The sequence below is a fragment of the Lepisosteus platostomus genome, chromosome 21 (genome assembly GCF_059453375.1).
Source record: "Lepisosteus platostomus isolate fLepPlt1 chromosome 21, fLepPlt1.hap1, whole genome shotgun sequence".
Classification (NCBI taxonomy): Eukaryota; Metazoa; Chordata; class Actinopteri; order Semionotiformes; family Lepisosteidae; genus Lepisosteus; species Lepisosteus platostomus.
The window spans coordinates 15,273,379-15,288,303 of record NC_142631.1 but is presented as its reverse complement, the minus strand read 5'-3'; the positions used below and the strand labels follow the sequence as shown (position 1 = coordinate 15,288,303).

At 45.5% G+C, this 14,925-nt stretch overlaps 1 protein-coding gene across 4 annotated transcripts in view; it reads right to left on the bottom strand.

Moving 5' to 3' along the window:
• The window catches only part of scai (suppressor of cancer cell invasion), a 50,392-nt gene that overhangs the window by 22,179 nt on the left and 13,288 nt on the right, over window positions 1–14,925 (bottom strand). For all 4 annotated transcript variants that reach the window (XM_088615246.1, XM_088615249.1, XM_088615247.1 and 1 more), the window contains 2 exons: window positions 10,512–10,643; window positions 1,235–1,330 (listed from right to left, as the gene is read on the bottom strand). In XM_088615246.1, the coding sequence (XP_088471372.1) occupies window positions 1,235–1,330; window positions 10,512–10,618 (203 nt within the window). In that variant the 5' untranslated portion in view covers window positions 10,619–10,643. The remainder of the gene's footprint in view (window positions 1–1,234; window positions 1,331–10,511; window positions 10,644–14,925) is intronic.

Genomic DNA, 14,925 nt, shown 5'->3' with positions numbered 1-14,925 from the left:
TTCGGTTTGTACTGTACATTATGACCTGAAAATCTCCGCTTGAGTTAGATGTACTGTCCCCAGATGAACTGTTGTGCAGAAGTTCAGAAACAGCAGTAAGTTGGCGATTTTTGTGCAAATCAGTGCATTCACACAAAAGAACTGAAGGGCATGTGGACCTAGGACTGAAAACATCAGGTCCATCTTTATGCACAGGGTTTTAAGGACCAGGAGATATCTGCTCAACTATGCAGAAAAGAAGATCCTCTTTGATCCTTAAAGAAAGAGTTGGACCTAATAGTTGAAATAAAGAATGATAAGAATGATTGATTACATTTATATACAGTTTTTGTTCCAAAACATTCCCCTACCACACAGCACATTAGTGGAGAAGTGTGAAAAGGTTTCACCAACTGAATTAAGGTTTCAATCCTACAAGCCCAGAGTGGGATTCAGTACTAGTACTCCAGTACACACATCTAATATCATGCACATACGACCCCTTGGATGCCTTGGTCTTTAATGACCAAGCAGTCAGAATCTCATTTTAATCTCTTATCCAAAGGACAGCACCTCCTATAGTATACCACCATGTCCCTGGTGACCATACTGCAGTTTTTGTCAATTCTTGTCCGAAGGGAAGATCACCCCCTACTGGTCCACAAACAGCAGAGAAATGGTTTCTGATCCAGGACCGACCAGGCCCAGCCTTGCCTAGCAGCTGAGATCTGTTCAGAACAGACTGCAAAGCAGTAGCACTGCTGCTGGAAGGAGGGCAAGATCCTCATTTCACTGCGTTACGACTAACCAAAAGAGCAGCTGGTGCCACATCACTTTTGATCAAATGTGTATTTGACTTCAATATGCCCTTTTTGCATTCTGAGACAGTGGAATCCCCTTTATCTCGTGTTCCCACAGAGTGTCGGCGCATGTGAGCTGTGTGCCACAATAAGACCTTAGAGCTTACACTGCTTTACTGAAAAACTTCAGAGACAGCTACAAAGAACGAAGCAGGAGCATCATTTAACTCAGTCACCCCTACAGAATTATCTGCTGTCTTCTTTTTCTCTGTACAGAATCTCCTGTGCGCTGTCGGCCCTACGATGAGGTTCAAGAGGGAAGACACGTGTTCTTCCTACTGTTTTAATTGTTCTGCATATTTCTAACACTCCTGTGCTTCGCCTGAGAGGGGTGCAGAATGAGGACTGTCCCGAGCTGTGATGCAGGCACTGCCCCAGTGCAGAATGGGATGTACCTGTGCTGCTGCTGGAACTTCCAGAGTTTGGTGTACACGTCGAAGGTCCTCCCGAAGTACGACTGCCACTGCTTGTGCCCGTACTGCGGCAGATCCCTGGAGGAAGAGAAAGCAGAGCCGCTGTTAAAAGTCAAAAAGGATAGGGGGGAAAAAAAACAAGCGTACCGTTACTGAATATTTTGTTTTTGATTTACTGTATCGGATAATGCAATTCAGAAATGGATGGAGATGGGATGTCCTTGAGAATTGAGTTTCGAAAGGGATGCGTTGAATAGTGGTGATAGAAATCAGACAGCCGCTAAGACATCAGTCTAGGTAGTAACAGATTAAGGATTAACAAATGCATTGTAAGTTTCATAAACCGTTTTGAACTTCAGGATCAAGGGGGAAAAAAAGCTGACAAAGACACCTTAGACATCAGTCTCCACCTGTCAGTGTGTTGGCTTTGAGCACAGTTCTGAGACCCACACACATCTGAGCCCCGGGTCACGGCAGTCACTGTGACCGGGACTCGGCAGATAGCAGTGCGCAATTGGCTCAGCGTCACCAGGGGCAAAGCTGGGAATGGAGAGTCAGTGGTCTCTCCGCTGCCAGTGAGAGAGTGATACCTGTGACTTGCATGGCATCAGGCCAAACCAGACTCAGTGATTGGACGGCTCAGAGAGCCTGTCCGCACCGCCTCATTCTGCCCACGTGGGTGGGGTACAGGGGTCACTGACAGACACAACTGAAGATCCAAAAAGGGGGAGCGATCTATTTGAAGATCCTGAATTGGAAAAAAATGTCTCCAGTGATAACAGTGTGATTTTCAAGAAAAAGACAGGAATTTATTTTTTCCTCCTTCCATGTATAGTCCCACCACAGTTCTCATTTACTCCTATAGAATTGCACATTTCTACCCAGTTATACATCCTATACTTTGAACATGAGCCCTTTAAATCTTCAACAGTTGTAGAACAATTATCCCCTCATCACAAGTGAATGAACTACTGCTCTGTCGATCTTTTCGATGAGAAGTGTTACTGTGGTCTTACTCCAGTGCTGCCATCTTAGTCTTTACTGGAGACCCTGACAACACAAACAGGGTGAAGATATAAGTCGATTATCCCAGGGAGAGGTTTAGACGGGCAAATCTAACGGAATAATCAAAAATAAATGCTTATGCAGCTGTTAAATTATTCAATGATAACTATTATGCCACAATTTAAAAGCACCCCTCAGGCTTTTTAGTGAAGACCCTTTAAAAAAAAAAAACACCAAAACTACCTTTGGAACGTTTCTGAACACTAAAGGAGCCTTAAATCCAGTACCAGGAGTGTTGGACTTAACATCACCAAGCTTCATTTTTTATCAGCTGTGTGTTACCATGACTACGCATCTGGGGCAGCGAGCATCAGTGTACGACATGCAGCAGTCTTTGCCACCCTCCAATCTCGGCGTGCCTCCGAGAGCAGCTCCTGAGGCCAACCTGGCCCACAATCCCCCTCTGTTCACCCTGACCTTACATCCTGCACCCAGGCTAAGCACTCTGGGTAACATTCACTGTGCAGTCAATCGCTTTGGAGGGGGCTGTACAAAGGCATCAGATAGCATATTCTGCACTAGCTACCAGTGTGGGATGAACTGATGTCAATTACTGGTCGTTTGAGTTCCTATTCATGGCTATAAGAAGGAATATCTTCTCACTATTTTCCTGCTGTTCCTCCCATCTCAGCTTGGCCTCGACTGATTCGGACAATCTCACGTTGACAGAATAAAAATACACCGTGACAGCCCTTCAGCTCGAACAGCGACAGGATTTACTGATCATGCAATCATCTCTCCATTCGAATGGCGTTGTGAAGCCGGAAAGGAGCTCTTCTCCTTTACTTTGAATGAACATGTAACTCGATTCTAAACTCTTTAAAGTAACTGCTCGTTTCTTAAATCACAGTTCTAAAATATCACGCAACATTCACAAACGATCATGCACTTACTGGCAGGTCCTAACATCTGGAAAAGCACGACATTTTTATGGAATTTTAATCCATTTCGATGGGCATGGAAGATGCCGTAATCTGGAGAGTCTGACTGCGCAGCAACAACACAACACACATCACTAGCAAGAAAGAGTGGGGTGCAAAGTCTTCTGCCACTGCCTTACCATGTACTGACCACATCTGAACTGTGTTTGACCAATCTCCAGTAAAAACAACCCAGCTGATTAATTACGCAACTGCTGCTTTCATCCAAAGCAACCTGCATGTGTGTATTTGAGTATCCGGGCATTTGAGTGAAGTATCCTTGCTGAAGGCTATGAGAGCAGTGTCCTGCTCACAACTTGCAAACCTGCAGTTCTGAGCTCAGAACTGAAACCACTCCTCCAGACAGCCATGTCTTCTGGACCATTTCAAATCTGGAGGCAGTGTATGGCCGTGCACAGGGCCCTGGACTCCTGCTGCAGGGCTGTGATTTCATGTACCTGCTGGAGTCACCTCTGCTGTACCCTAGCAAATAGTGCTTCACTGTCATTCTAGCCCAGCTGTGTAACAGGGCACCAGTACAACTGGGGCTCCCATTTAGTGGGGCACTTGTACTTACAGCCGGCCCAACAGAATCATGAAAAATCTACACTCTACAACCTAGCCTCCAGCTCAGACTTCATAAACATGCCTAACACAACAATACTAAAACATTAATAATGTGGCACACTCTCATGGTTTCTCTTAATGGTCTCCTGTGGACTATGTCATCTATTTACTGCAGTCTAGTGCCGGTGTGTATAGGCTGGCAAAAGCCTACCCTCTGTGAATAAGGCAACATAAGACCCTCAGGAACTGTGCGAGTCGGCTGGAAGTAGCTACTCATTTCAGAATAAAACAGATGATTCAAAAATAGCATTAAATCGACAGCAGACGGCTCGCTTGTAGATATCTGGTACAAGCTATCAAACACCGCTTATACACTGCATATTGGCCAGTCGCGCCTATGTACCCATATTCATTTAAAAATAAAATAATTCCTAGTATCTATGTAGCATTTCTCATCCCAGAGGATTACAAAGCATATAAGAAGGGACTAACTTCATTCACTTGTATGCATAAATAAATATTTTTTTGCAGAAATTTGAATGTTTTGTCACCTTACAGATTATGCCATATAATGGCAAAACGTGGTCTCGCACAGCTGTACGAGCTCCTTTTAAAACATCAAGACACCTTTTTCACAGGACGGTAAATCTCGTCCGAAAGACAATAAATCGTAACGGGCTGTTTTAGCAACTTTATGTCGTTTTCAAAAGCTAAAAACAGCCCTGGACCTGCTGCAGCACAGCAGCCAGAGACGTCTCTCAACATTAAACTGCAACAAAAAATAAATAAGACACAGGACAGCATAAATCAGCTTTACTAACTGAGAGACAAAGTAGACTGGATATTTCCTTAATTTATCGCTTCAGTCTTTTTTTAGTCTGTCACTGCATATATCTTGCAGGTATTAATCCTGTCAGAGGAGATGAGAAATTAATGGTGTGTGGAATGAAATTAAATCCTGCCTGATGACTGCCCCATCTTCCAAACGACCTTGCCTTTTACAGCTGCCAAGGGCATCTAGGTGAGGAGGGATAAATCTTATCAGGTCGCGCAACACGGCACTTATCTCCCGGTGGCAAAGACAGCCTGCCACCCACGATCCTCAGCAGCGGCTGTCTGGTTCCACTTTGTCCCACTTCTCCCCTGTTCCCCTCCGCTTCGTTTGATCATGCCGACGAGCGCCGACCCCCAGTGCCGTTCAGAAACGACACTTTCTACCATCCCTATGTGCTGTTTTTCCGGGGCGACAGCAGACAAAAGATGACAGCCCCCCAGACGGCCACCTGCCTCAAAAATTAAAAGGCTAAGCAGGCCGATTTGGCCCGTTTAGACAACAGCAGCTCTGTGTGTATTAGTGCTCAGAAACACGGGAAGGCACTGAGCTGAAACCCACGTTCCGGGTTGATGAAGTGCAACCGACACATCCAAATGAAAATACCATGGACCTTCATCTCAATTAAATCCATCCATTTCTACTGCATGAGGTGAAAAACAATGTGTTTTTTTTCCTTCTTTAAGGCAACCTTATCACTGGCACCTTTAATGTTCATTATTTTTCTGGTTTACTTTGCTCTCTCACTCCTAGAGCACTGAATACTGACTATGTAGTGTAGTTCAGAATCATTTCTTCGGCTGGGGTGGGGGGTTAAGTCTATCGGGATGTTTTTGGACTGCTGCACAAGCTAAGGTGCCTGCAAGCCGCAAGTGTTATCAGTGAGTGTTGCCTCAGTCCTTAATGCAACTCTCGATTCCGCTGTTGGCGCTGTTGGGCTTAAGAGGGGAAAAGCGCTGGAGGACGACAGTACACATTTGAGAAGATGCGTGACGGCCCAAAACAAAGTCTGCTTTATTAACTTTATTTTCTATATGCAAGTCAAAAATGCAACATCTTCTACCCCGTTATTTATCATCAACTTCCAAGCATCACGTTCATTTTAGCCAAGTGCAAATATTCAAAACTATTCAGAGGCAGAAGGAAGGGACAGTAACGTACTTGGTATTGCGGCATCAAATAGTGGATTGAAGTCTCCTTGAACAACAGCACAGCCCACAAAGACTGAAAGTCTAGGTCTCCGTCAACTTGCAAGAATGAGAAGTTACCCTCTGAGCTTATTCTGAAGTTTGTAAATGTAAACGGGGCTTAGTGCACTGACCGACTTACAAAGGTCACGTCACCTCCTGCTCTCCGAAACGCAGGCAGTGTAGAAGTGTCGAGGAAGAGATGCAGGACTTTTGGTTTGGTGCTGTAATCTGCTGAGCCTGTGAGCAGCTGGTATGGAATGCGAGACAACAGTAGATTGTCCACCGAGTGACTTGGACACCTTTAACATCAGTGAAGAAGAGTCTGTGGGCCCACCCAAGATCCAAGACCTTAGAGAGAGGAGCTGGGCATCAGAGAGCCCTGGCAGCTGCTTTAGTCAGTGAAGGCAGGAAAGAACAGTGCTGCTGCACTGATTACAGGCCTTCCTGGAAGCTTTCTGACCTCAGGCGCTGGGCAAGGGGGGCACCCAGTCCCACTGATTCTCTCGGGCTTAACCGAACAGAGCTCCACTTCAGAAGAACACAGACTCTAAGAGTGCCAGCCGCCTCTCCAAACACCAGGGGAGAGTTACGATAAGAAAACCTTGTGTCCTGGCACTAGCTGGGGTGGCGGTGAGGCGGTATCTCCCCCGAACACATGCCGGCCCTCAACGTCATCGCTGGACTCCCCCTCACCCCCCCACTAGAAATAAAAAACCAAAATCGGTCAAAGCGAAGAAAACAAGCCTGCGAGTGTTATCAGCCTGGTCACTGGTCTAAAAGACGGACAGCAAAAGCCACTCACAGCAACAGAAGCTGGCGCTGGCTTTCGATCCAACCCACTGAGTGTAGCAGGCTGGCCTGCAATATCAGCTAATTAAACTGGTGACAGGCTCAAAAGTACACATGGGTGTGACGTGTGCTGTTTGAGGATATAAAGAGCCTCAGGCTGATAGGTGGAGGCTGGGTTTCGGTAGCAGTCTGGGGAGGCTGCTTTAGAGATCGCTGGCAGGAAACTGTGCAATCTCTGCCTCTTGACCACCGAGCTTCATTAACATGAGCTTTGAAGTGCTCAGAGACCCGGAGCTGCCTTCTGAAGTGTGGGTTATGTCACCATGTAGAGCACCTGGAGAGACTCCGTCACACTCTGAACAGCCCCAGTGGGTCACAGTTGAAAACAGTTATCTGAAAAAAGCTTGTTTTCACTCCTGACACAATGACATTCATTTATCATCACACATTCGGTCTGGTTTTTAACACTCGGTTACAGAGGCACACTGAGCTGTGACTATCTTTGCCACTTTGGAAGCATCGTGCTGTGTAAATTGGGAACAATGCTATGTTAATTGATAAACTGTGATTACAGAATGCAGCTTATGCTACTGCTGCAGAGGCTCCCATTAATAACAATTAGTTCCAGTTCCAAGAAAGGGAAACAGGGATTCTACATGACATCTACGGTAGGTGAAATCACAATCAGAACCTCACTGATAGCACACACTACAGACACAAAGTGATCCTCACCTCCACAGCTCCTCTGCAGGACACGTATAGCCATAGTGAAAGAAGATGAATGAAAATTGCAGATTACATCACAACAGGATGGAAAAAATAAATGGAACTTTTTATTTTTTATTTTGCAGAAACAGAAGACGGGTCTATGTTTCTTAGTCTGAGTAAATTAAGCCTGTAATTGAGTTTGCTGGTCCGCAGAAAGATTTGGTTCATTCATTAAAAATATCTGGAGTCTCTAAAACTTTAACGACGTTACACAGTATTACTTTTCAAGTGACACAAATTGAAACTTCTTAAACTCAATTATGATGTACCCCTTCCACCTTAACATGGTTACTACAGTGGGCAGGCTTTTGAATAATGTGTGAAGAAACACCACTGTGAAGACTGTAGTCACTGTGTGTTTTACTCTGCTCGGGCACATAATCCTTCAGCCACTAATCACACGGATATAGCAAAATGATAGATCACTTGGCATTCAATTGTGTTCAGTTTGCATTGAACGTTCCTACCCCAAAAAAACCCACTGTGACACAGGGCATTTTCGTGAAAGTCGCCCTGAGCTGAATGAAGGACTGTGAACGTGTGATTCAGAAACAACCTGTGACAAGATCAGCCTGGCAGAAGCAATGAAAAGGCTTGATTTGATTTGCCCAGCCAAGCTGACAAGACGCTGCTCAGCTGGTTAGACGATGAAGCCCCCCCCTCCACACACACACACACACACACAAACCACACACACACACACACAGAAGAGCAGGCGTGCTTGGGGACAACCCCTGTGCGAGCACAATGAGGTCCTGATTCACTACAGCTGCAGAGGCTCAGGAAGATTGAGCAGCGTCGCCAGGGGATGTGTCAACTCCAGCTGCCTCTTTAGGTTCTGCAACTTACCTTAACGCACTAACGAGCCTGGCCTATCTGCTGCGCTTTGAATCTATACCTCTAAGGGCACGCCACAGTTTTTAAATGTTGAACCGACATGCGCCAGTCCAGGTCCAGTCCAGGTTGTCACCACTGTATAATGGGTCAGGAATTAAAGTTTCTGGTTATCCAAGCAGTGGTGGAGTCTGGAACAAGACGTATTAAGCATTGTCTGGACACAATCCTCCCACACATATGAAACGTAAATCCCTTCTTTAACAAGAATGGGTTCAGAACTATTGGCGGTGCTTGAGCACACTCAGAACCGATGGTGCCTATGCTATAAACTCGCCCCGGTTTCGAGCTCCACCTGCTCATGATCCCGGCGCTCAAAGCGTGTCTTTTGCTTCTATGGATGGCGCCACACTCCAAAATGGCGCAGTAATGGGAGCTAAGGTTGAAGACCTAAAACGTCCATCCTTCGTGGGAACACCAACGACCCAGCGAGTCGTGCACAAAAAGAAAACCCATTACATTACTCCACGGACTCCTGGCCTGGCTGCTTGTCAGAGCAGAGAGCAAAAGTGCAGGAAAGTGCTGCCTGAAGCAACCGACATGCCTCAGCTAAAAATAGGCACCCACTAAAAATGGCTGATTAACTCTAATGCACCCCAGGCACCAAGGGACACTGAAATACAGCTCGACGTGTTTCACAGGAGAGAGCAGGGACTTTTTGCCAAACAACAAGGTAATATAAATCAGGGCCTGCCATGCTGGTCTAAGTAGGGGACCTCTTCGAGGGAGGGGAAACGTTTTTTTAAAAAGGGCCATGTCCAAACTGGTAGGAACCCCTCATAAGAGGAAAAACACACCTTCACCCAACTAAAAATACAGATACTCACACCGGAGCCAAGTTTCCCAGGAATCAATTTACCTACTAGCGTGCCTTTGCACTGTGGGAGGGAACGGGAGCAGCTGGAGGAATCCCAAGAGAACACAGGAGAACACGCAGACTCCACACAGACAGCACCCCAAATCCGGAACTGAACCCAGGGCCCCAGCACTGCGAAGCGGCAATGCTATAAAAGCAATGGTGCCACCGTGCTGCCCTTTAATGATAATGCCAGCGCTAAAAGACAAGCACCGCTGCAGGAAAAATAATTAACAATTAGTCGAGACATTTCCACTGATGAGCATCACTCATGTGGGCTCTCACTGCGTGAGAGCACTGATTGCACAAATTAAGCAGCTTTACGCAGTGAAGTATTTTTCCCAGTTTGTGAGGAATGCTGGAAACTATGCAAATGTGCATTTGCCAACTGTTAGTTTTCATTGCCTCACACCTCGATCCACTGCCAAAAACATTCAAATCTATTAATTCATCTTAATTTTTCTTTCCGCAAAAGAGCACGTTTCACGCCATTTATTTAAGTGCTATAGAAAGAAACTGGTGATATTTGCTACAGAATTCCAGTTTCAGTCGCTGTGTGTTTGCTGCCCTGCAAACCACAGAGACCTGATGTATCTGATGTATCCCAAAATTAAAAGGTATTGTATATGAAGACAGTGCACAGCAATTGTTGTACTCTGGATGGTGGCCAGCATGCCTTTTATTAGAGAAGGCAAAGCAAAAGATAAACCTTGGTGATGGCTCCATTCTATGCTTCACTGGCTTTCAAATTGCTGGAAATCTGCATGTTTTATTACAAGCACATGTTTAGAGATAAAAGGGAGACAAAAGCTATTCAGCAAGTTAATGTAAAGAGAATTCAGCTTCTGATCCAGACTGGATACATAATATTTCTGTATAATATGAGTCTAGAAAGTGCGGTCCTTTGGGCTCAATGAATCTGAAATGCCAGCCCTGCAGGTTAGCTAAAACCCAGAACTATTTCAACTATTAAGGGAATACAAGAATAAAACACTGTGTGAACACTGTGGCACAGGCCACATGAACAGACAAGGGTGGGTCACGAAACTGGCAGACAACTTCCACAGTGACTCAGTGTTCCTCCTTCTGCTTAAGACCGACTGGCTATATTTTAGCTAAAACACCTGAAGGAGGGCAGTTCTGAAGCTCATTCATTAACTCAGGGTTAAAATAGGCTTTTTTAAGAGCTGACAATGACAATGACCACTTTAACAGTGGTCATGCGCAACAGGAATTGAGTTACACTAGGAAAACAACCCGTGGTAGCTCATTCCAGCCTGCGTAACTCCACCTAGCAGCACCTGAAGTTCAAAACGGAGCGTTAACGGCCTACAGGAAGAAAAAGGACTTCCAGAGAGAGGGAGGCTCCTGCACTGACCTCAGTCCATTGAAGAGCTGCTTGGACTTGTCCAACAGGTAGCAGAAGTCCGTGACGGTCTTCCTCTCGCCGAGAGGGATGTCATCCTCAGCACCTGGAGCAGACATGGTGCCTCCTGCTCACAGTTCACTCCTGGGAGGGACATCACAAACGAAGCACAGGTTTACAACGCGCTTGGAAACACTCTCGGCAAAAAGCAGGAATGAACCGAGACCAGCACTGGTACACTTTACAGCAAGTGAACAATGAACTGCCTTCAGCTCTCTTTCAGACCCAATGCTTGCTGAAAAGAGCTTTTTTCTCCTAACGGAATGCTCTTTACACCCAGGGTTGTGGGAGTATGGAACAACCTAGCCAGCTATGTAGCTGAACCTGATCCCTTGACTTCTTTCAAGCAACAGCTTGGATGAACCGATAAGCTAACAGGCTAGAGATGGGCTGAATGGCCTCTACTTTTTTGTAACGGTTCTTTTGTCAATACCCACTGTGCACACACGTGCAAAAACAAAGTCAGACACACAAACACGCGTGCTCGCGAAAGCACACCGCAAAAGTCACAGGCAGCATATACTGCACTTTCAAAGAGGAAGCGACAGAACACGTCCAGGAACTGTTTGTCCCAGAAACCTGCTTGCGACTAAGCCGACACTGAACATTAACCAGGGCACTTCAAGAGCACGTCCCACCAGCTGGTGCCTTCATATACTCAGTGGCTGGAGAGGATAACCGTGAGAGCTTTATACCTCTGGTGCAACAGGAGAGTTTTCTCCTTTGCAGGGTTTGGGGCTGGGGAAGGCCCGTCATGCGTTTGTGGGGCCGACGCTCCGGAGGAAAAAAAAAAAAGACGTGGCTTCATGTACTGACTCAATTCACGGGGCATCCATGCCATTTCACAGTGCCAAAACAGTACTGGCATAGCTACACCGCAGCTAAGGGAACTCCTCACCAACGGGATCACCGTGTGGTATGGCAACACCTCTTCTCGAGAAAGAAGGGCACTGCAGAGAATGGTCAATGTGGCCCAGAAGATCATCGGCTGTGGTCTCACCGAGACTAAACAGCTCTATGAGGACCGCTGCCGTGGAAGAATTCTGGCCATCACAGAGGACAGTCACCACCCCGGGCATGAGCTCTTCACCCCACTGCCCTCAGGCAAGAGATCCTAGAGCATACGGACACTTACCACTAGATTCTTCAATAGCTTCTGTCCACAAGCAGTGCGATTGTGGAACACATTTGGCCATGCCCCTTGGATCACACCTACACCACCTACCTCATTATGATTTCTTATTTTTTGCACATCTCCAGTCATTGTTTACATGTCTGCATTATTTACATTCAAACTGTTTACTTGTTTACTTGTGCATTGTCTACTGTTTGTTTGTATATTGTCTTGATGCGCTGTCTGCACTTTTTGTTTTTACACTTGTTTTACAATTGAGAGACTTTCTGTAAGTAAGAATTCCATTGTACCAGTACATGTACCGGTTACATATGGCAATTAAGTTCAAGTTCAAGTTCCTAAACGTCCAGTACAACATACTATGTTATGAGACCAGCAGACTATTATACAGTTAAACAGGGGCTATTGTGATTCTGCACTGGCCCTCATCTGAAAAAGCAGACTGAAGACTGATGGACAGATTTTGCGATTCCTGTGTACAGCTGCCGCCTCGGTCATGCGCTTGGAAGAAACCGTGTCAAAGGGGATCTGTGGTCCCAACTTCTCCGACCGGTTATTACATCTCAGTAAGGAAATCAATTCAATTGGCGGTCTCGCAAAACTTCCCAAAGTTGCGAAAGGACTAAATGTTGTGGCAAACCCCTTGTGTCACCACAGGAGAGCGAGACTTTGCGAGAACGGCGATATGAGCCGGCCCTTCCTGCTCACTAGTCACTGTAATTACTAGTGCAATGTGACGCACGAGTGAAGAAGGGACAGGTAGAAGACAAACACAGGACCACCAGAAGAAACACTGCATCTCTTTTCTTTATAGCGTGGAATAAACCTTTACCTGCTCCTTTGCAGCCTGTTAATAAGTAGTATTTGCCGGCCAAACCGTCTCAAAGTCAGGAGCAATAATTATTTGGATTAAAAGAGCTGGATTCACAAGCCTGCTTGTTTACAGTGTCACAGTGTCACTTCAGCTCACTGCATGTCTTGTTGCCTCGTTCTGAATCTCAGAATATGGCGCTGCACATTTCTGGAAATTTGACCTACTGTACCTTGTGATGTCAACTGGAGGTTTTACAAATTACTGTGTTGATTCTACTTTTGTTGTGGTTTGATCCCAAATTTCTTTTTCTTTAAATTATTTTATTAATGCTGTCACGTCAGAAAATCGTTTTTAACCTGTTTGAAGGTGGCAGGCATCAGAAGAGAGAGGTTAATTGCTAGGTTTCCTGTATTGGTCAATGTGTCAATGGTAAGTCATGCATTTTTTAGAAGCAATAACTTATATAATAATCTTGTCACATTCAGGCTTGGAGTGTGGCTTTTGATTAACTACAGTGCCTATAATAAGGAAGACCAAATATGTTTCCTTGCCCGATTAAATAAAACTGTCAAAACTGCTGTATGAAATTAAACCTGTTTTCCCTGCAGCTACTACACAATAATATTTCTGTGGGTCGCACTGAAAAAAGTTAGCCAATTCAGATTGCTATTGCTAATTTCTATTATTAATGACAACAATGAAATATAGCGAAATCCAATTTCAATTAAAAATTTCAGGAAGGTCCTTTTTGTTTTAAGCGAATTCCATTTGCTTCAAACATTTACAGGAGAAATGTTTTGTTTTGTCACAGTTACATTGAGGTACAAAGTAGTAAAAAAGAAATCCAAAATAAGACGTTACAAAAGTCAGCAAACAGTGAACTCATCCATATTCGCGGGCTACTTTGCATTTTTCATTTAGAACAAACATTCTATGTCTAGATTACAATAATGAACATCCTCCTTTCTTAGGAACATGACCAACGTTAATTCCACATTGAAAAATAGGAGCAAAACAGCGCTTCAGCTGTGGGGTCTCCTGATGTGCCGTTTTGGGATTTCAAGGTTATGTTTTTCCTATTTCTAATTAATGATGTTTTATTATTGCAGTCAAGACCACTCGCATTGATAACCACAAAATGCTATAACCCGTAATGGTGATTGCACTGCCTGAATGATACTCTCCTGGATATATAACTATCGGGGTCATAAATGAAAGACTGGCACGTTTCCATCTCTTTAAATCCCAATGAGGAACATTTAAATGCTGCTGAACCATGGATAAAACTAGAATTATTACCCCACCCATTATCCTTCAGATCAGTCGCTCCGATAGAAGTTTACCAATGCTCACGGACCTAAAAGGGCTTTTCTCTAGGCTGATCTCTTTGGGAACGCGCACTGCCTGCAGGAATCTGCGGAGAGCAGGCTAAGAACAAGGGAAGGGTCTCCAGTCTCCTGTGCTCATCCCTGTGGAACACTCCTGGCATGGCCCTGCGGGGGGTCCGTCAATGGGCTGAAATCCATCTTGATTGGTGAAGGGAAAAAAAACGCCTGGCTCCAGCTGACAGCCACACTGGGACTTCAACCTCCAGCCTTCTGAGTTCAGCCCTGGCGGAGATTCATCGCTCCTAGATTATCTAAGAGGTCTTATCTGCCAGGCGAGGAACATGAGCACCTACAGTAAGGCTCCTGAGAAACTCCCTCGTCTCCGAGATGGAAAGAGTGAAAGCTAATCAAATAAGCCCGTTCAGCACTGAGCCCTAAACAGCACCACTCGTCTGCCTTAGAGGGAGAATAATTAAGCCCAATCTCATGCATGAACACACCTGAACAAGCTGTATGACACACGTTCACACGCAGAGAACAAGAGTAAACTCATCCTTGCCAAGTCACAGAACTGGCCGAGGACCTCCGAGGACTCGTCGTCTCTGTGAGACAGGGGATCAAATTCCAAATGGAACCGCACTAGACTTACAGTATGTACTCCTACTGATACAGCCCGGTCCTTTATAGTCCCGGTGCAGCATGAAGTAAAACAATGGTTTTCTTCCCGATGTTTTCATTGGCAAAGGCAAAAATTCCCTTGGAAAGGATGGCAGATCAGTTATTAACCTGAAGCAAAAATCTATATCCTGGCTCAACACTGATCACCTGACTGCTTTCTTCAAAACGGAGAGCTGCAGAGGTAGGACTGGCTTGTTAGCATCTGTACGGCTCTTCACATTATTTGCAGATTTGCTATGGTGTTTATGGAGCGGCGAGCGCACTTGACACGGTTTCACTGGGCGGATCCCCGTTGGCGGTCTGCTACAGTGGGAAACCCCGCCAGATGTCTGCGCTTGCTCACGAGCCTCAGGCACGTCTGAAACGATTCTCAGGCGCGTGAAGCCCGCTAGCTGGCCGCCACTGCATGAG